At 34.0% G+C, this 22035-nt stretch overlaps 1 protein-coding gene across 2 annotated transcripts in view; it reads left to right on the top strand.

The window, feature by feature from the left end:
- The window catches only part of OLA1 (Obg like ATPase 1), a 196620-nt gene that overhangs the window by 131667 nt on the left and 42918 nt on the right, over positions 1 to 22035 (top strand). For both annotated transcript variants that reach the window (XM_027590745.2, XM_027590746.1), the window contains 2 exons: positions 13851 to 13931; positions 14229 to 14326. In XM_027590745.2, the coding sequence (XP_027446546.1) occupies positions 13851 to 13931; positions 14229 to 14326 (179 nt within the window). The remainder of the gene's footprint in view (positions 1 to 13850; positions 13932 to 14228; positions 14327 to 22035) is intronic.

The raw sequence follows: 22035 nt of genomic DNA, 5'->3' as shown, positions 1-22035 counted from the left end.
ATAAAACATTAACACTAGGGCATTAAGACCAGGGTTGTTTGCTTTTTTTTTTTTTTTTTTTTAAGATTTTATTTATTTCTTAATCTGAGAGAGAGAGAGAGTTTGTGCACGGGTGTGTGCACACATTCACACATGTGAGCAGGTGGAGGGGCAAAGGTAACCTCAAGCAGACTGCCCTGATGCGGGGCTCGACCTCATGACCCTGAGATCATGACCTGAGCCAAGATCATAAGTTGGACCTACTGAGCCACCCAGGTGCCACCAAGGTTGATTTTTAAATCTATTTTAAGTGTGTATACATTTCATTTGGAAAGACAAAATTTGGAAAACATAAGTAGAAGTCTTTAAGGAATGATTTATTTTCTATTGATCAATTATTTGGAAATTATCACACTTAAAATATATTCATAGAACCAACAGTTAATTAATTAGACAACCAAAGAAGGCAACCAGAAATTGTAATTGAGTCTTTTTTTTCCTGTCAGTATCTCTGAGTTAAATAATTAATGTCCTCCAAAAGATGTAGCTATTAGCAGATATCTTCTCATTATCTTAAAGATATTTACATATGTAATGGGTATATTTTTCACTAAAATCAAAAGATTCAAAAGGGTATACTGTAAAACATAATGCTCTCATTTCTGTCTTCTCATTTACACTTTTTTCCTCTTTAGAGTTTATGTATCCCTTGAGAACTATTCTTATATGACTTAAAAGATTGTTTTCTGAAAGAAAAAGATATTACAAGTACGTGGTAAAGCTGAACTACATTCATTCCTCTTTCTCCCCATTGTCTCTGTTTTCATAGTCTCTACCTCAGTTAATGGAACCGAATTGTTTGAACTGAAAACCAATATCTGACTCCTCTTTCTCCCATTATATCCCATCCTATTGATTTTATCTCCTGAATATTCCCTATATCTCTTCCTCCTTATTTTCATGACTTTTTCAGTTGAGGCTTCATTATGCTTCAGTTATTTTTGCAGCCTGACTTCTTTGCCCTTCTTGCCGTTGTTTTCCACAAGTAACAAAGTACAGATCTAACTATGTTGTTCCCTTGATTAAAAAATCTCACCATCTTCCTGTGAAGATACTGCGAACATAAAGTTCGTGGCTCACAGATTTCTTTGTGATTCAGCCTTGCCTGACTTAACACTTTCTCAACTTGCCTGACAGTGAACTAGTAAACATTTTGGTTTTGCATGAGCTCATTTACTAGCACTCTCCTCTTTTGCTGCCCCTCCATTCTTGTTTCTTAGTCATCTTTTCAGACACAGCCTACAGCAGAAGTTTCCTACACTTTAAAAAATGTTTTGATTATGATGAACTGTATACAACATAAAATTTACTTTAACCATTTTAAGTGGCATTCACAATGTTATACAACTATTACCACTGTCCATTTTCAGAATTTTTTCATCATCCCAAACTGAAACTCCTCCTCCCCCTCCCAGCCCTTGGCAACCTCTCTTCTTCTTTCTCTATGAATTTGCCTATTCTACGTACCTTATATAAGTGGAATCATAATTTTTGTCCTTCTGTGTTTGGCTTATTTCATTTAGCATAGTGTTTTCAAGGTTCATCCGTTTTGTGGCATGGATTGGAATTTCATTCCTTTTTAAGGTTGAATAATATTATATTTATGTACCACATTCTGTGGGCATTTGGATTGTTTCTACATTTTGGCTATTGTGAATAATACTATTATGAGCATTATTGTACAAGTACATTGTGGTTATAACATTTTTGAAGAGATCTCCATTGAAAATAGTCCAGAAGGAAATACTAACTGATAATAGTGGATTAGAGAGATAGTTATGAGTGCTTCCTCCTTAAATAATTTTTCTTTTAATTTTATTGCTTTTATAAAATAAATTTATGGAAATGAACCCCAAAGTTAAAAAAATATTAAATATAGCAACCCATTTAGAAATGCATGAACCAGGAATGTGATTAGAAATTATTGTAGTTCATTATTTGAATCTACATAATACACATACCCCAAAACTAGAAAAGAGGTTATAAGATTTTCAAAATTAGAATGACAAGTTGCTTAATTTAATGTGGCAATACCAATGTGAGAGTCAAACTATGCTAGGTAGGACTACTTTATGGGTTTAAGAGAAATGACTATCATAGTAAGTGTTCTAAGCATAAATGAGGTATTTTTGACAATGATGCTCTTCGACAGCAGTGGGAAGGACTGAGGCAAGGTGTCTCCTTTTTGTTGAACTGGGATGACAAGAATGAGGGTATAAATGTAATTGACCGATTTAATGATCATCTTAACACTTCGTAAGGTATTTTACTTTCTCAGTTTATAGTCATTATTTTAAGCAAATCATTATTTTTCTTTTAAGGTTTTAGGGAAAATTTTTTTACTTATTTGGTAATATGTGAACATACAGGTAAGATCTGCTAAAGATGAAAATCTTCTGAGTGATTTAGTCTCAGAAGTTTTATTGTATTTTTTTAATGTTTAGTCATAAGGACCCAAGATTCAACCTAGGCTATTTCAAGAAATGGGTTTTTATTTTTAAAATACAAGGCAATAACGGAAATGGAAATCCAAAAATGTTTATTAAGATCAGGAAGTGTAGTATAGCCAGGCCTTTTGGAGTACAGTTGTAAATCAGCCCAGGGCAGCACCCAGGAATTCAGAAGCCTGCACCTTCTCTGTGTGGTGCCCTGCCATTTATGTAACTCAGATGGTCTTCATTTCTGCTTCACTAGAATTCTCCTTTTTTTTCTGCTACCACTAGAGTTCATCTGCTGTTTTATATATTGTTCTTATTCCTGATTTCTGCTTCTTCATAATTTCTCCTTCTAATTAACCTATTTATCACATCATATAATTTACTCTGTCTTATGTTCGTTCAGTGTATCTTTGCAGCTTAAGTCTCCAATTGTCTTATCTCAGTATTTCCTTATCCTGATTCCTGAGAGCAAGCATCTGATTGTCTCAGTTTATTCCCATTTTAGCAGAGTTTTTTCCACCTAAGACCACTTCATAGGTCAAGTACCCACCAATTCCAGCCAGGAGAATGTTTGGACTGAGCCACATTCCTTGAGGAGAGAACTGAAATGAGAGTAAAGCCATGTTGAATAGTGTGTTTGGTATATTGCGTAAAATGGTAAGACTTGGCACGTTATAGGTCCTCAGTGCTCACTGTTATTTATTTGAGGACAGCAGTTAGGAAATGTGAAACTGTTTTGAGACTTGCAGGGTAACAGGAAACAAAAACAAAAGAATGTATTGTGTTTGGGGCAAAGGTCAGGAGGATTAGACTCATTGAGGCCATCATAAATTTTATATATACCCTGAAGGGAACGAACTCCTAAACTAACTGATGCTATGGTACATATGCTATAGGCATACTTTCCTGGCTCTTCCCACCTGTCCACTTTCTCCTTGCCTACAGTCAAGAAAACACAGATGGAGAAATTTAAAATAGGACATGTTGGTATCCCCATAACTCATTGTTACTGGCCTCAAGTGGGCCCTCACCCGTATCAGTTTCTTATTTGCCCTTCTGCCCTCTGCTGCAACTGCTTCCCTGTTCTCAGACCTCTTATTTATGCCCATTTCCTGTTTCATCCATCCCTACCTTCAGCAGATGACCTTGCCTCCTATTTCAGAGATCAAAGTAAAAGTTACCAGACAGGAATGCACTCGGTTTTCACTCCTCTTACCTGTGGCTAGTTATTCCAGTTCTCTGGGTCCTCTCATGTCCTGACTTTTCAGAAACCTATACTATTAGTCATCCTTTCTTTTTTTTCCCCTTCAGTACCTTTAAATTATTTCATTGAGATAAATTCACATATCATAAAGTTTACCCTTAATATTCAGTGGTTTTAGTGTATTCACAAAGTTCTGTTTTGATCATCAATAATCCCTTCTTTCTTGTATATACAACTTGCCCCTCTCAAGCCAGATTGTTTTCATTAACTATTTAAAGATGGCCTTTTTAATCTTGGTGGTGGGGGGGACTTCTTCCTTAATACACCACACGCCTTATCCTTCATTTACCATATTTTCACTACCCTCCTTCTTAAAAACCTCTTGAAAAGTTCTTTTTTCTACCTCTTACCTTTTTTCTACCTACTCAGTCTAATCTATCTGGTTTACCTGCCCATCACACTCAAACAGGTTTTACCAGGGTCTTCAGTGACTTTTGCATTTTTAAATCTAGTGGACATTTTCAGTCATTGTGATTTTTTAGTAGCCCTCCTTCTCTAACAACTTCTGTTCCTTTTGCAGGCTCATCCTCTTAATATCTTTGTTATTAAATATTGGCATTACTTAAAATTGAATCTAAGGCTCTCTCCTCTCAGTTTTCTTTCTATGTGGTATCATCCATCTCCATTGCTACAGTTACTGTTTAAATACAAATAACTTCCAGATTTGTATCTCTAGCCCTTCTTTGTACTTGGAGCTCCAGACTAATATATTTCATTCCTGACTTTGACATCTTATGGATTTCTCAAAGATATCTCAGAGTTGGCACATCTAAAATCAAACTCAAGGATCCCCTCCTTCACATCTGATTCTCTTCCACAGGTTTTTATTTCAGTGAAATGTACTGCTATCTATCAGATTATGCAAACCAGAAACCTGGTCATCTTCGACAGTCTCTTCCCATCATTTCACGTATTTAGTCTGTCACTGAATTCTGGCAATATGTAGATATATGGATATAATAATATGCCTATATTTTCTTGTATGTGTAGAGATAGAGAAAGGATAAAACAAATGTGGCAGAATGGTACATTAATGAATCTGGAGGTACAGACATTTCTCTTATTCTTGTAGCTTTTCTTAAGCTTAAAATTATTTCAAAATAAAAAAACAAAAATAAAATGTTTTATGATTTAATGTATAGAGATACAGTGAAAATGTATGACAATAATAGCACAATCAGTGGGAGAAGGCAATAATAGAGGGAAAGAGTAGAGTAGTAATACTCCAGTTAAAAGACAAAGAGTTTTTGGCTCCTCAAATAGTTAAATTTCATTAAACATAGAATTACCATATGACCCAGCAGTTAAATTCTTGGATTGAGATTTCCAAAAGAATTTAAAACAGGTACTCAAACAAATATATGTACATGCATATTTACAGCGGTGTTACTCACAATAGCCAGAATGTGGAAAACAGCCCAAATGTCCATCAGGGATGAGTGGATAAATAAATTGTGGTATATACATATAGTGGAATGTTACTTAACCATAAAAAGTAAATGAGTACTAGAGAAAGACAAGCCAAGAAACAGACTCTTAACTATAGAGAACAAACTAATGGTTATCAGAGGGGAGGTGGGTGGGGGGGTTGGGAGAAATAGGTGATGGGGATTAGGGAGGGCACCTCTTGGTCATGAGCACTGGGTAATATATGGAATTGTTGAATTACTATATTGCACACTTGAAACTAATCTACAACTGTATGTTAACTATATTGGAATTTTTAAAAAGAAAAAAAAAAACAAAAAGCAAATGACTACTGATGCTAGATGTGGATCAACCTTGAAGACATTATGCTAAGTGAAAGAACTCAGACACAAAGGTCATATATTGTATGATTCCATTTGTGTGAAATCTCCGGAATAAGTAAATTTCATAGAGACAGAACTGCAGATTGGCGGTTACCAGGGACTAGGGGAAGGGGAGAATGGGAAGAAACTGCTCAGTGAATATGAGATTTTATTTTGGTGTGATAGAAATGTTTTGGAAGTAGATAGAGGTGAGAGTTCCATAACATCGTGAATATACCAAGTTTTTAGTACTAAACTACTTAAGAATAATTGATTTTATGTTTATGTGAATTTATGTGAATTTTACCTCAATAAATTTTTAAAAAATTAAATAAGACAAAAAATGTCAAATTGGATTTCAAAAGCCTGCCTCTGTGCTGCTTACAAGACACACATCTTACATGGAAATGCAAAGGTCCAAAAATAGTTAAGATGGTCTCAAAGAAAAATAGAGTTAGAGGATGTGGTACACATGAACCTTATATCAAGATTATTCTAAAGCTGCAGTGATTAAGACAGTCAAGGATAGACAAATTGATCATGGAACAGAATGGTTATACAAATTTGATTTGTGGTGAAGATGGTACTGCAGAGTAACAGAAATGAATGATTTTCTTAAGAAATGGTGTTGGGTCAGTTGTATATCCTGTGGGAGAGAAAATAAATCCTCGCCCACCTCACACTATACAAAAAAGGTAAAGTCTACATAGAGTAAAAAGTGAAAATGAAACTCTTATGGAATAAAACATCTATTATATAGCATAAAATATTTTCATGACCCTGTAATAGACAAATATTTTTTAAACAAGATACAAAAAGCACTAATCATAAAGGAAAAGATTTTATTTTTTTAAAGGATTTATTTATTTTAGAGAGAGGAAGAACACTCTCGTGTGTGCATGTGGTGGGGAGGGGCAGAGGAAGAGGAAGAAAGAGAGTCTCAGGCAGACTCCCCCCGAGCGTGGAACCTGATGTGGAGCTTGATCACCCCCTGAGCCAAAACCAGGACTTGGACACTCAACCGACTGCGCCACCCAGGTTCCCCTAAGGGAAAGGTTTTAAAATTGTACTATATTCACATTAAGACTTGTGTTAAACAAGAGAGGGAAAAGCTACAGAGTGAAAGAAGATATTTGCAGCATCTAACAAAGAACTGTCTATAGAATATGCAGAGAGCTACAAATATATAAGGAAAAGACAGCCCAATAGAAAAGGGGGCAAAAGATTTGAACATGTACTTCATGCAAGAGGAAATCCTCCATTAATCATTAGGGAAATGCAAATTCAGACTACAGAATGATACCACACTCTAAATTAAGAACACTGACAATACCAAGTGTTGGAAAGAAAACTGATTAGCAATATATACTAAATTTGGGTAAATCTATGACCTATGATTGAGTGATGCATGTGCAAATTTACCAAAATACATGTACAAGAATGTTTATGGCAGCTTTATTCATAATAGCTTTTAAAGTATAAACAATCCTAAGTGTCCAACAGTGGAATGGATAAATACACTGTGAAATATTTCTACAGGGAAATATTACGTGGCAAAGAAGATATGTGCTGCTGCTATTTCTGACAGCATGGATGAATTCCACTATGTTGAACAAAAGAAGCTAGACACAAGATAATGCATATTGTATGATTCTGTTTCTGTAAATTTCAATAACAGGCTAATTTGTGATTCAAAAAAGCCAGGATAGTGAATATCTATGGAGAAGAGTGAAATATTGTGACTGCATTGCTAATAGTATTGTGTATATTGATCAGAGTAGTTATAGGTATGTGTTCATTCTGTGATACTTCATCAAGCTATATACTTACGTAGTTTACACTGAGTATATTAGATACTTTAGTTTAACCGTTTCTCAAGTTTGACATTCAAACCACTGATTATCTTCTGCTTGTATCAGTTGAATTTCCAATTTGGATTTTTATTTTCCTACTTTTATTTCCTACTTTCTACTTAGATTTTGGTTTCCTTATAAATTTTTCTTAGTTTGTCAACTCTCTTAACATTTCATCCATTTTTTTTCTGACATTACTCTTCTCTCTTTATGGCCTCATGCTCCTGTTTCATAGATGCTGTCTTTTTGCATTCTGCCAAGTATGCCATATAATTCATTAAGAGGGTATGTGTGCACGCACACATGCGTTATCATTTTCTTCTTCCTTTCTGACATTCCTTATTCAGTAGCCATTTTAACAAAAAAATCAAATTTGTGGACTCCACACCTCACCCCCACCATACTTCCTTGAACATGGTAAAATCCATTCAAACTGATTTACAGGGATCCTATAGGATTGTTGCCTTCTTTTTAATAATGTTCAAATCCTCTTGAAATCTATACCTCAAGAATGAATTGGGTGTCCATTCTGGTTGCCACTCAGTTATGGCCGAAAGGCCAAGAGCTTTGCTGTGTTAAGTTCTCACTGTTTACTTCAGTGAATCACATAACCGAAAACCCACAACTACCAACATACATTCTACCCCGATTATTGGTAGAATTAACCTATTATTTCGATTCTTGGATGATATCTTCCTTACACACATATGTGTGCACGTGCACGCGCACACACACACACACACACACACACACACACACACACACAGAGCCATGCAGAGCATTGCTGCCAGTTGTCTTAGTTGAGTCTTTTGTTGATTCTTTACTGGGAGTTTTAGTCACTGAAGTATGTAAAAAGATGGTAGTCAAGGATCAGTACTCTGGTCTCCATAAACAGCTTTCATTTAGTAGAGCAACAAATGTTTAATATTCTGATTCAGGCAGATCCTAAATATCAAGTTAGAATATACAATGGAGGTCTGTTTCATGAGAGAAAACAGATTGATCTGTCCTCAACTTGAGATATTTAAAGGGGATACTCTGGGTTGGAGCAAGAAGAAGCTGTATTACTGGACTCCTAGCCAGACTATTTTGAGCTGAAGCCCTGACCCCCATTATTTTGGTCTGAGTGCATTGTTGACTGTGTATTAGTTAAAGCCACCTAACCAGGACAGATGAGCTCATCTGGGTGTCAGCATCAGGTATTGGGATAGTGGATTTGGCTAGAGAGAAGTATCAGACTTGGAAGCTGTAATTATTACAGAATAAGAGTGAGTCACCTTGATAAATTGCCAGGTCTTATCTATTTAGTCATCAAATTTTAGGATTACAGATGGTAAGTAGTGAATAGATGAAGCCTCCCTTCCCCCTCACACTGTAAATATCTTTATTTTTTTCCTGTTGTAAAGATGATGTTTTTTGGTTAAGAATAAATAAAACAGCATTGTAGTTTTAAAAAGGAAGGGAGAAAGGTAAAGCCTCTCTGGTATCCAATCTTCTAGAAATTTCTATTGCTAACAATTTGGTATGGCATCTATCTAGTTTCATTATTTTGAGTGCATTTGTTTGTATGTATTATATATAGTTTTAAAACCACAATTGGAATCACATTATACATTCTGCCATAAATAATAATACTTAGTACCTATTGAGCATTTACTATGTGCCTGGAGCTGAGGCAGTTACTTTACACGTATTTTCTCATTTAATCCTCATAATCACCATGTGTTGAATTGGAGTTATCCCAATTTTACAAAAACAAAATTAGAGATGTTAAGTAACTGTCCCAAAGTTATACAGGTAGAAAGTGGCAGAGCCAGAACTCAAACGCAAATCTTTTTGATGGCAAAATTCATATTCTTAACTTTATTTCGTTGTTCTGAACCTGCTTTTTTCACTTAGCAATGCATTAAATTGGACATTTTCCCATGCAAATGTACATACAGCTATGTCTTGTCTTAATGGATAAAAACCGTTCTGTTATATGAATGTCCCATAATTCATTAGCAAATCTCCAGTTAATGGGTTTTTAGGTTGTTCCTAATCCAAATCTCTCTTCTTATGCTAGCATCACACTATTCTAATTACTGTAGCTTTATGGTTTAATACATAGCAAGGCAAGTCATGTATTTTTCTCTCTAAATATTTTTTACTCTCAAGCTGTTCATTTTTTTTTAGAATAATGATATATTCAATTTGTAACATTCCCCAACATCCCTGTTATGATTTTAACTAGAATTGTGTTATATGTTATAGCGGCTAGAATTTTTATCAGCATGGTGTTGATCAGTACAGATGAATTTTGAGTGAGGGTCTGGCTGAAACAAGTTTTAAGTTAGTGTCTCTGGACCTCAGGTCTGGGAGTCCATGGACCTAGAACATTTACTTAATTGGCTGTTGTTGGGGCATTTGAATATTGCTACAAAGTCACTCACAATCCAGATTCTTGGATTTTGGGATGATGAATTCCTCTTAAAAGCATTTGGAAGATACGTGCCATCATCCCTCAAAGGCACATAGACATAGAACTTTATATACAATTTCAGGGTGTTAAGGAACCCCTGAAGTCTAGTTATGGGTCACAGATTTATTAATCTGTTTCTCGCTATGGAAACTGAAGAATACCAAAATAGAGAAGTCTACTATGTAGTCTTGCAAAGTCAGTTATGTTATTGTGTGCAAAGAAAAATACTATTTTTGTAATACATGGATTGACAATCAGGTATTATTAATCCCAATGGTAAATTTCCCTGATGACCTTGAACCAAGAATGAGGACCTGGAATAACAACCTTGGGAATAACTAAGCTAAACAAAGAGCAATTGGAAAAAACAATAAGGAAGACAAATAGGCCAGGGTGATTGGGCAGAACATGAATTTCTGAGTCACTTAGACCTGAATTTGAATCTTAGCTCTGCCACTTACTGGCTGTGGGAATTTAGGCAAATCACACGTTCTCTGTGAGCCGAAATACATAACAACTGCTATTAACAACAATAATAAAATACATCAAGAAAATAGAGCATTTCTTAAGTTAAATGTGAGACTATTAGTAAGAAGAGTCAAAGCAGATGAATCAGGAATTCAAGGTGAGTTTTGATTTTCTTTTTAGTTAAAAGGTAGTTGTTCAGTAAAAACTAGTTCTTGTAGAATGTTAAGACTAGATGCCTGAATTGAGATTTCCCTAAGAAAGCCAGTATTGTTGGTAAACCTTCAGAAATTTGAAGAAAAGGACTAATGAACAGTATTGAGATTGGAGGAGATGTATATGTGCTTTAAGGGAGTACCCAAGAGATTATGTTGCCATTTTGCAGATGACTGGTATTTAATCTTTCAACTATCATAATAACAATGGCAACAGCACACATTTATTGAGAACTTACTCTGTGCCAAGCACTGTGCTAAACACCTTATATGCATTATCTCTTTTGATCTTCACAACAACCCCCAGGAGTAGATAGTGTCATCATCTATGTTTATCAATGAAGTAATAGGTCACAGACCTGGTAAATGGTAGACCTAGGATTTATTTTCACACTTAAGCATTAAGCTATTACCTCTCCAATCAGTATACTCACACCACTGCAAAATAACCAAAAAGTTCAAATATCCAGGAAATTTTGCATAATCTTCATTATGTTTTAGGATTTTGAAAGTGAGGACTTTGTTAAAGTGATCAAAACAAAAGTTACCCTCCTACATCTGTATTTCTACATAATGATGTTGCTAAAGAAATTATGAAATCCTAAAGTAACTTCTGATGCCTCAAGCATTAAAGTGTTTCTGTGTTTTTATTGGATTGCATTTATTGTATTGTTAGGAGTAGGGTAAGTATGTATTAGATTATTTTCTTGGTTAACTGGAACCTTTTATTGTTGTCATCATAAGTATTAATATATGTATTTATATATAGGCATAAGAAAAATTTTAGTCCATTAAGTGTTATATACAAATTTGTCCAAATGTTTTCTTTCATCTGCGTAGAAGTTTTTCAGATAAGGAACATAAAACATCTTTTAATTTTTTGCTAAAATTAAAATTCTTATGTAAGAAAAACAACACATCACAATTATACCATTTAATTATTTATGTAAGATATTCTTATCTGAGAGTGATCTTTTTTTGTCTTAAGTAAACTGGCATCTTTTAATAATCTAAGGTGTCTTTTCTTGGTTGTTAAATCTTTTATGGGGCTAATGAAGAGAGTAGTGGGTAAAAAATAAAACATTTAAAATTTTAAAACATTTTTACTTTCAACTCGTCAAATATTTGGTTATACTCTATAAATATTTTCTTAAAAGGTTTGAATGTGGCTTTAATGAATGTACTGTTTGAGAACTTTAATTATGAGTAAATTCTCTTTAAAATTGACTGTTTCTAATTTGTAGTATAATGTGTTGGTGTGAGGAGAAAAAAAACTAATGCCAAAAAGATTATGTGATAAGATTTCAATGTCTGGAGTCATTGTGTAGTTAATTTAAAATGAAAGAGAAATACCGAAATTCCTTCACTAGTGATCATCATTTATTGAGGCCCTTTGGTTTTATAAAAATGTTTATAGTTACAAAAGTATATTATACTTTTTATATGATTAAAATTTAATTTCCTTCCTTATTTTTGGTTTGGCTTTCTTTTGTCTGTTTTCTTCTCTTTCTTTAATTGAAAAAACTAATGGAACCAAAGAGAAGATGGTACCACTGTTTTCTCCTTCTTTTGTATAATCTTGTTGCGTGTCTCTACATAAGCTGTTCTGGCCACTCATCATAGTAACCAGCTGGGCCATTTCACCTGCTGGAGCCATTAAAGAGGACTCTCTCCCCCTAGATTAATCCCCTCCGACATTAGTTTTTTGCACTGACAACTGGAGCAGGCATTCAGAATTTGCAGGTGGCCAGTGTGACGCACATAATTGCCTACAATTTTAGGCAATGAATAAAAATGGTCTACATTACTTGTCAAAGGTTGTATATGCAGTGCCAAGTGAGATCTATGGGAAGCCTTTTAGGGTTTAAAGAACAGTTAATAGCAAGGCTGCACAGGGCTTTTTTAATCATAATGCATTTGTAATATAGCACTTTGATCTTCTCCTTGTAGGAAATGGTGTTACATTAGCCACTTTTAAACATTTATGAGTGAAATTCAGTTATAGAAGAGTAAAAGTGATTATTCTTAAGCAGAACATGTTAGATTTCATTAAAAGTTTTCAGCTTACCCCTTCCTTGTTAAAATCTGTGGGAAGTCTTTTTCCTGGAGAGTTTCAAATCAGGATCTAAGGACATAGGGCTTTTTCCTTATTTTTCCTGTTGGTAACAGCAAGATTTGGAAGGAAGGTATACTAAATATTGAGGTAATTTATACAAGGGGATATTTATAGAAAAATAACTGATTTTTGGTAAATACATCGATGAAAACCTAAAAAATCTATTACTAATAACTGTGTATTACAATAAATTTGTGAGAAATGCATATTTAAAACATATCCATAAATTATCTTTAACAACAACAACAAAAAACCAGATGACTCTCAAACGCACTTCTTCTGGAAGAGCTAAGTTTGACCTTTCAGACCCAAGAGCCTTTTATTAACACCTGCCTGTAAGAAGAACCTTGCCACACGCAGCTTTTAGATTCAGAACCACAAAACTGATGAGGAAAGACTTGAAGGGTTCAGTTTGTGTCACTTGCTGTTTGCCGTTTCCATTTCACAGATGATTAATCTTTCTGTGAAGAAAGGCTAGAGAAACAAAGCACATTGGGCTCTTCCTGCAGTTACTCCTTCTGAATGCACACTAGCTTGCTAACTAAAAGGCCTTTAGATTTCCAGCAGAGAGAGATGTTCTGAAAGTGAATGCAGCTGGTTGGAGGTCACCAGTGCAGGGCTCTTGCCATTGTGTAATGGAGGCTTTGGCAGGTTGGGTGCGGGGGGGCGGTGTTGGAGCAGGGACAGGAGAAGTGGGCAGGAAGAAGGTGTTGGCAAAAAATTAATTCCAAATTAAAAGGGTTTGGTCAGTTGATTTAATATTTTGGAGGGTAGATCATCAATAATAGGTTCAATTTCATCTATTTTGTTTTTCTTTTTAAGGAAAAAATTATAATTCAGTCTCTTTCCAGTATTCCCCCCTTCCTCCATCTCCTAATAGCATGTTTATCTTGTAAGTGGCATCACTAGGTGATGTTGAAATACTATTAGCTCTTACAGTCTTTGGTGTATGTGAATTGTCTTGAAATTTTTAAGACTGTTACTAATTTTGCTGGTATTCCGCATTTTATATATTAAAATGTTAATGCCACAACAACGCTTCATTGGTATTTGGATTTTTGATGAGGTATTAAAAAATAATTATGTGTGTGACTTCCATATAAAAGTGACTATTTTTACTTTGAGGATTTGAAAACTCTTAATTTTAGTATTTAGTATCTAAATGTTTAGTGTCCATCCTGTATTTACTTTTTTCTCAATCTTGTGCAGGATATAATGTGCAAAGTCAAATCCTGGGTTATAGATCAGAAGAAACCTGTTCGCTTCTATCATGATTGGAATGACAAAGAGGTAAGTTATAAATATCATGCCTTCTATTCCTGCCTTGGCTTTGACTTCTTAGAGAACAAATTAGATTTTCCATTATTCCATATATTATTACTGGTAATATCTGGTTAAACTTTATTTCTGTCAATGATTGCTTATTCCCAGGCTTGTTATTATTTTCTTTTCCCCTACTCCTGATATTTCATAACTGCTGATCTCTTAGAAACAAGAATTATGAAAATGAAAATGGCTACTTGTTTGAAAAGAGTTTATTTTCAAGTTATTCAACTTTTAAAAAGGATTCTTTATCTCCCACTTTAGATTGAAGTGTTGAATAAACACTTATTTCTGACTTCAAAACCAATGGTCTACTTGGTTAATCTTTCTGAAAAAGACTACATTAGAAAGAAAAACAAATGGTAAGTGTTTCCCCCTAGATATATTCAGACATATCCTGTCTCTACCCACAAACACACATACATATGAACTTACGACTATGTTAGATTTTAATATTTTTCTCCTTATTATTATAAAGTTTAAAATGGATGAGAAAGCTTTGTCTGGTTTTGTACATTCTGAGATGAATCTCCTAATTGATCTAATGAGAGAATTTAAGAAAAAACAAACAGAATTAAGTTAGGCAATATTGAATCATGCGTATTTACTTATTAAATTTAAATTTAATAGACGTTATTGTTTGTTTCCTCTGCAAAATGAGAATAAATGTAGTTAGAGCAATAAAACTTTTAAACTAGGAGTTTCTAACTGTGTTGATATTATATGTGGCCTTAAAATACCCACTTGAGATTATAGCTGAGCGTAAGTTTTAAAATCCAGATCAAATGCCTCAAAATTTTTTTTCAGTTAAAAAAACTGTGTGTGGGATGAGGAAAGGAAAATCAGGTATTTGTTTCAAACACTTCCAAAGTGTACAAAGGTAAAAGCTGCATTCATGTGTTACCATTTTTGACATGTAACCCAAATGTACAAAGTTTTATTTCGTTCACTAATAACTTCAAAAACTCCTATATTCATGTAACATGTGGGGCATGTACACATTTGGCATTGCACTCACTTTGACTTGCCTCACAGGACCCTCAGTATTTTATGCTATTAAGTCATACAAACAAATCAAAACTATCCAAAGCAAAATATCTGCGTTCTCCTAAAATATATTGTCGGTTTTTCCCTGTACTTCATTAAGTACTTAGATGCACATGGTTTCAATTTTCCATTAAAAATTCTCATTTCCATATGATATCAAAGAGTGAGAAGCTTTAAACTGAAAAATAAACATTCATAGACTGGAAGCCAAAACAATAATTAATGTCAGATGGTTAACTCCAATAAATGATTAGAATAAATTCTGTGAAATTACTGCAACTAAAAATGCCCTGTTGATATTACTTTAAGACATTTTGTGTTCCTGATAGGAAACTGAATTTGTCCTCTTTATTGGCAGTGTTCTAGAAAGCATAAACTTAACATGAAAATTCAATTCTGACTGGTCAGTGTCCTCTAATAGATAATTAACTTTAAAATAATCAGTACTGTCTTGTTTCAAATTCTTATAAATTTGATGATTAATGTATTAAAAATTATTACCTTTGGGAAGGAATTTTAAAATTTATTACTTGATCTCAGTTAATAAATCTTATTGTAGTATGAATGGTAAGGTTTCCTGAGGCTTCACGAAACAATACAGACATCAAAGTTTACATGAAAAGGGATGAGTCAGTTTCCTTGCCCAAAGGGGCTTCTCACACCTGTATTTGGATGATTACAGGTAGAACTCCCTGGCTCTAATTGTATAGTAAATACCATTTCCCAGACCCTAATGGTAGACAGACTGCTTGGGAGACGCCAGTCTGTGATTTAGCTGTCGCCAGACTCCCCATGTTTTTTGTGAGACCAGTTGTGATGATGATATGGTTATAGCCAATTGAAAGCAAACTCTTGTCTAAATAGCAAATTTTAATTTATAAAGATGTAGAGGTATGGATGATCCTATTTATAAAACCAAATTTTAGATTTTGTATATAACTAATGATCTGGTTTGGGGTTGTGTGTATGTTTGGTGGGGGGGTGGGGGAATCAGATCTTGTGCAAGTTAGTGTAATTGTAGCTGAAAGATCAAAGACTGGGTAACTGAGTGATGTTCCAGAAGAGAATTTACCACATAGCCATTTTCTGTACAGTTTCTGCCGCCTGCTGTTCCTATTTTCCCTCAAGCTAGCCATTGACTACCCCCTGTGCATCCCTGCTCGTAAAAAATGATTGAGGAAGTATTTGTCATGTATTTATGAGTGGGAAACATTGTGTGATAGGGAATGGCATCTACTGGAGCCAGAAAGATTGCCATTTTCCTTTCATTCAGCCACTCTGCTACAGCTTTAAATCCTCTGTTTATGCAACATAGCCTTTGTATTAAAGTGCAGAATAAATTTTTATTATGAAGGATATGAACACTAGGTTTTCATCATTTATAACACTGCAAACAGATGTAAATAGTTAAGATACATTTTAACTACTAAATCCTTTTAATTTGTGTTAGCATCTCTTTCTAGCATTTATAAAATCTAAGCTCCATTTGCATTAGTTGCTCCTTTAGCAAAAGAAAAAGTTTTTGTTTTTTGAAGTTATTATGTAATTATTAGTGTTGCAAATTAAGACTGGTGCAGAAAGCAGTAATAAATATTTTCATGGGTCTTTTAGATCTAGAAAACTTTTTTAAATTGTCAGGAACGAGGAGGGGGAGGGATTTGTGATTTGGGCCATAAGAGGAAGACTATAGGAAACTATAGTTTAGTGGGTCACCATTTCAGACGTAATGATCATTTTAATGACTAGTTAGAGTAGAATATAGGAATAGGAAGAACATAGGAAACTATATTTTAGGGGGTCACCATTTCAGACGTAATGAACATTTTAATTACTAGTTGGAGTTTACTTTAAATTTAAATGGTAACATTGTTTTTCAATCCTAGAAAAGAAGCATTTTGAAAGATAAGTCTATTTTGTTATTGAGTAGGTACATTGACCTTTTGAAATATGTAAAAAACGGAAATCTACTCACTGGTTTTAACGAAGTGAATTAGTCATTTCGTTGATTTATGATTAAGACCTAGCCCCTTGAAGAGAAGCTGACATGGCAGACGGGTTAGTTACGGTTGTGTTATGATCAGATGACAGTAATCAAGATGTTGTAAGGGGAATCCACAGAAACCTTTTTTATTATTACAAATTGCTGGTCTTTGAATGCAGAAGTTGTCTTGGTGAGTGCCAATGATTTTTGAACATTTGAGGATTTTTTTAAACACGATCAGTTGTTACTTATAACTAAAATTGTATTGTCTGCCATATTAATTTTCATTTGAGATTGCCTACTGAGTTACGGTATCAGGCAGGTACAGGACATTAGAACTGTCAAACCATTGCTTAATTAGGGGTTTAAATTTCAATCTTTGTACCTTTTGTTGCTCTGTAAGTAGTATATGCCATCCAGTTATGAAGTCAGTAGAGCAAACTAATTTTAGATACTTTGTATACCTACATAGCTTCCAATTATGTTTCATTTTTGTGTTCTCTTGCCCCTACCTTAAAACTGTTGGTAAAGGATCATTCCATTTATTGCTTATATATGCTACATGTTAATATTCAACTGGAAAATATAACTAACATTTAAGACATTCAGACTTCTTGTGTGCATGGGTGTGTGTATAAACATGTATATTTGCATATGCCTTGGTGGGCTTGTGGTCACTAAACATTACCCTTTGACTTATATGAGTCAGTTAATCTGGGTATTGAAATTGATTCAAGATAGACAAATATTTTCTGTCTTTTAAGTTGTTGTGTAACCAAGGGCAGTGTGTCAGCTTCACTAACTGAATTCTAAATAGAAAAAAGTTTTATTAATTCTTACTATTCTGTGATTCAGTCCCTCATCCCCACTTTCCTGTTTTTGTTAGTTTTCCACATAATTTGTATACAGCAACTAGAAATAGTTTGGTGATCCTATACATTGTGTGCCTGATTAGGGGGAGAATCACAGAATAAATCCAACATTTCCTTGATTTCTTGAACTGTATGTGAGGATTACAGGTACTGTATCTCAGCAACTCTGAATGAAGAAGAAAAGATATTCATTTTTTACCTATAATTTTGTATGTCTATATATCTATATACACAATACGGATATACATGTACATACCTATACCTACATAAAGGTAAAACTATTTCTATAAAACTATTCTAAGAAGTCATCAATTTCTGACAAGATTATTTACTGAAGCTAGAAATTTATGCTGCTGTGGAAAAATCACATTGTTATACATTTGATTTACTTAAAACAGAGAAAATGAGAGTAAGTAATTATTCTTAAAAAAATTATTCATTTTAGTTTAGAAGCTTCTCAAGTAGATTTGAAATTAGGTTTAATTCACATAAAGTTTTCAGAAACATACCCTGTTGTATAAAGCAAGATTTACATGTATGAGATTTTTAAATGTTTTCATTATCGACTAGTGTGGCAAAGGAAAAGCCCTGAGATATCCATGCAATGTTTTGGGGGATTATAATTTCTATTTTTTGTAATTTGTGGTTCATATAGTTTTGGGGGGTTGTGTTCCCTTCATCTTGAAGTACCTAACATTGTGAAGCCTGTGAGAATACATTATTTATTCTGAGTGTGTTCCTACCTACTTCAAATCACAACATAACGCTGGTAGGTTTACTTTAACATGTGAGAGGTTTTTTAGCTGAATTAAATTTTTAAATTTTATAAGCTATAATTTATAATGATTTTCTTCAGTACTTTTTTTCATGGTGATTCCTTTATGAGGACTAGTGCTTATATGCTCCTTTGACAGATATGAAGGGATGATAGGGCAGGTCAAGGGTATTCTGGAAGTCTAAACTAAGCCACTTTTTAAAATACGAGATTGATTAAATTAGTGAACTTCTGTACAAAATAGTCTTAATTTTACTTAAGTTATAAATGAATCTAAAAGTTTTTCTTAAGACCCCTTCTTTGTTTTATAGTCTTTTGTTTTTGCTACTAGATGATTGTCAACTATCTACTTTTTAATTTGTATTATGATAAAGCTTTGAAACAGTATCATATACACTACGAGTTGTGAGTTGGGATTTCAAATAATTTCCGGTGAATGGATTTTGTGGAATTGATTATTTTCTAATTTCTTGGATCAGAATCTTGAGAGCCTAAAAGAATATACTAAAGCAAAACAATTTTTTTTTTTATTGTAAGAGATGGAACTCTAAAAGAGGTAGGAGGGAAAAGACCTTTGCCCATTCAGAAATCTTTTTACTTGGAATGTTCTTTTGCATTTGTACACATATATACATGTAATAATACTTGTGAATTTCTTTCTGTTTCATTAAATGGATTTTGGGTACTCTTTCAGCAATTTCTTATTCTTATCAAGCGATATTAGTACCCTAGAGCGCTTAGTCATAACGAAAGCAAATAACAACTCTGATTCCATATTATGAAAAAGATAATTATAGAAGAAATCACATCTTTTTATAGGAATATAATGCTATTTATAATGCTACCCACTGTACTATGCATTTTAGGAATTTCCCCTATGCTTATTTGCATTTTTGTCTAGTACTTTTTACAGACAATAATTTCTATTTGCAAATGGTTCATTGAGTTTGAGAAAGTGATACTTTTGGGAGGGTCAGTTATTTTCATTAGCACATCTGTTGACTTACTGATTTATGAGTGATATAATTTATCAAATATGTCAGGACATTTATCTTTTTTAAAGTAGCTGAAGAATTTCACTGCATATAATAGGGAAACATTTCACAGAATTATTTCTAGCTTTAAGAGACTAAAGCTCTTTTAAAAAACAAGTGTTCTGTTACCAGAGGGGAGGTCGGTAGGGGGATGTGTGAAACAGGTGATGGGGACTAAAGTGTACACTTACTATGATGAGCACTGAGTAATGTGTAGAATTGTTGAATTACTCTATTCTACATGTGAAACTGATATAACACTGTATGTTAACTCTACTGGAATTAAAAATTTTTTAAAAAGGAACAATTAAAATGTTTTCCATATAAAACATAACAAACAAGTGTCCTCTAGGATTCTCTCATATGAAATTAAAATGTATGTTCCCCATACATGCACACACATACATAATCTAAGAAATGAAAAGTTTGACTTATATAGTGTTTTTCAAATTACAGATGATTCATGTACACAAAAGAATTTTCCTGCCTCTCTACCCCACTTACTTTGGTGAATAATTCAGGGACTATTAATATTTTTAAAAATTTGTGCCCCGGAGGTGAAGGACCTGTAGATCAAATTTTGTTTCCAAAACTGTGAGCTGAGATGAGCTACACTCATAAAATAAGAGTTTTAACTAGTAGTAGATGGTAGAAGTGGAGGACAATTTTGAAGCCTAGAAATTTTAGGACTGTTGGGTAATGGAGCCTTAATGTGGTATACAGGATCTGAAAAAGTTTTTCCTAGAAGGCTGTAGAAGAAGAAAGGAGAGGGTGCCATTTGGGGCAGTTTTGGTGTTTTGTCTAATATCCTGCTTGTGCAGAATAGGAAGGGAGTATTATTTCCACTGCCCTTCATTTCTGTGCTCTCTCCTGTGTTCCCCAGTCACAAGATCTACTTTTGGAGTTAATGTTGTAGTTCAGCTACTACAGTATGAGTTAAGTAGACTTTCGAAGGCTAGACCAAAATGTTGGGTACCATTAGTAACATTGGGTCTGTAAAGAAAATGAATTCTGGGGTGCCTGGTTGGCTTAGTCAGTTAAGCATCCAGCTCTTGATTTCAGCTCAGGTCATGATCTCAGGATCCTGAGATCAAGCCCTGCATCAGGCTCCCTGCTGAGTGTGGAGCCTGTTTGGGATTCTCTCTCTCCCTCTGCCCCTCCTCTCTCGCATGCTCTTTCTCTCTCCCTCTAGAAATAAAATTAAAAAAAAAATCTTTAAAAAAAAGAAAGAAAATGAATTCTAAGAAACTTTGAGCATATAGTCTATTTATAAATTAGGTAGTATATATTATGAGGAATTTTGGTATATTAAGAATACTGCTACTTTAGAATTTGAAATATTAATGTGGTGGTCCTTATTTGCTGCTAACTAGGTCTTTGACTGCAAGCAAATTACTTAGTCTTTCACATATTGAAGACAATACATCAGAATGTTCACATAAAATGTGTTCTGTATAAACAATATTTCCCAAATTTAATAACCATACTCAAAAAGAATGCAGTAATAGAAAAAGGACTTGTTTAGTCTTCTAAATGTATCTTCTGGATATATTCCCTTGGTTTTTCTTTTCATTATATCGATAAAGGAATAAAATGTGTATTATATATATATATGTGTATATATATATACATATATATATATTTACAGCTGTAGTTCTATGCTTTGAAACAGTTGTACTCCAAAACAAAATGGACAACCAAGAATCATCTCTGTTGTACAGTAGCAGTAGCAATAAAACTCCCATGATATCACCACCATCTTCCATGACTCTGCCCCTATCTCCTTCTCAGATTGGGCCCTGTGACTTTACCATTGGTGCTTAGAGGATTTTATTGTTATTTCTTGGCTTCCATTAGATGAAATCATTGTTTATTACAATAGCATCATTTTTTTTTTAAAAGTGGCTGTTTATTCTTTACAAAGCCTTTTAAAACAGTTCCATTGTGATCTCCTATATATATCTCATTTTCCCTATTTTTGAATATATGTGTGTGTGTTGGAGTATGTGTGTGTGTGTGTGTGTGTGTGTGTGTTGGAGTGTGTGTGTGTGTGTGTGTGTGTGTGTGTGTGTGTTGGAGTATATATGTGTGTGTGGGGGGGGAGGTGAGGCAGTGAAGGTTAGTTAGTTAGTAAAGATCATCTCTAAATTCCCTCTTCCAGTGCTAGAATTTTATGATTTTAATGAATTGGATTGTATCATATTCACAAAGAAATGATGCCTTTGCAAATATCTAGTACCTTCTCAACCCTCATGTACAGGTTTGTCATGGTAGGATTTTTTTGTAACTGTGGAACTATAGAGAGCATTTCTGAGGTTGCAAAGACCCAATTTATGAGCAACATATCTGGCTGGGTTGGAGA

Source organism: Zalophus californianus, chromosome 3 (assembly GCF_009762305.2).
Source record: "Zalophus californianus isolate mZalCal1 chromosome 3, mZalCal1.pri.v2, whole genome shotgun sequence".
NCBI lineage: Eukaryota > Metazoa > Chordata > Mammalia > Carnivora > Otariidae > Zalophus > Zalophus californianus.
The sequence above is the reverse complement of the archived record's forward strand: the minus strand, read 5'-3'. Positions and strand labels throughout refer to the sequence as shown.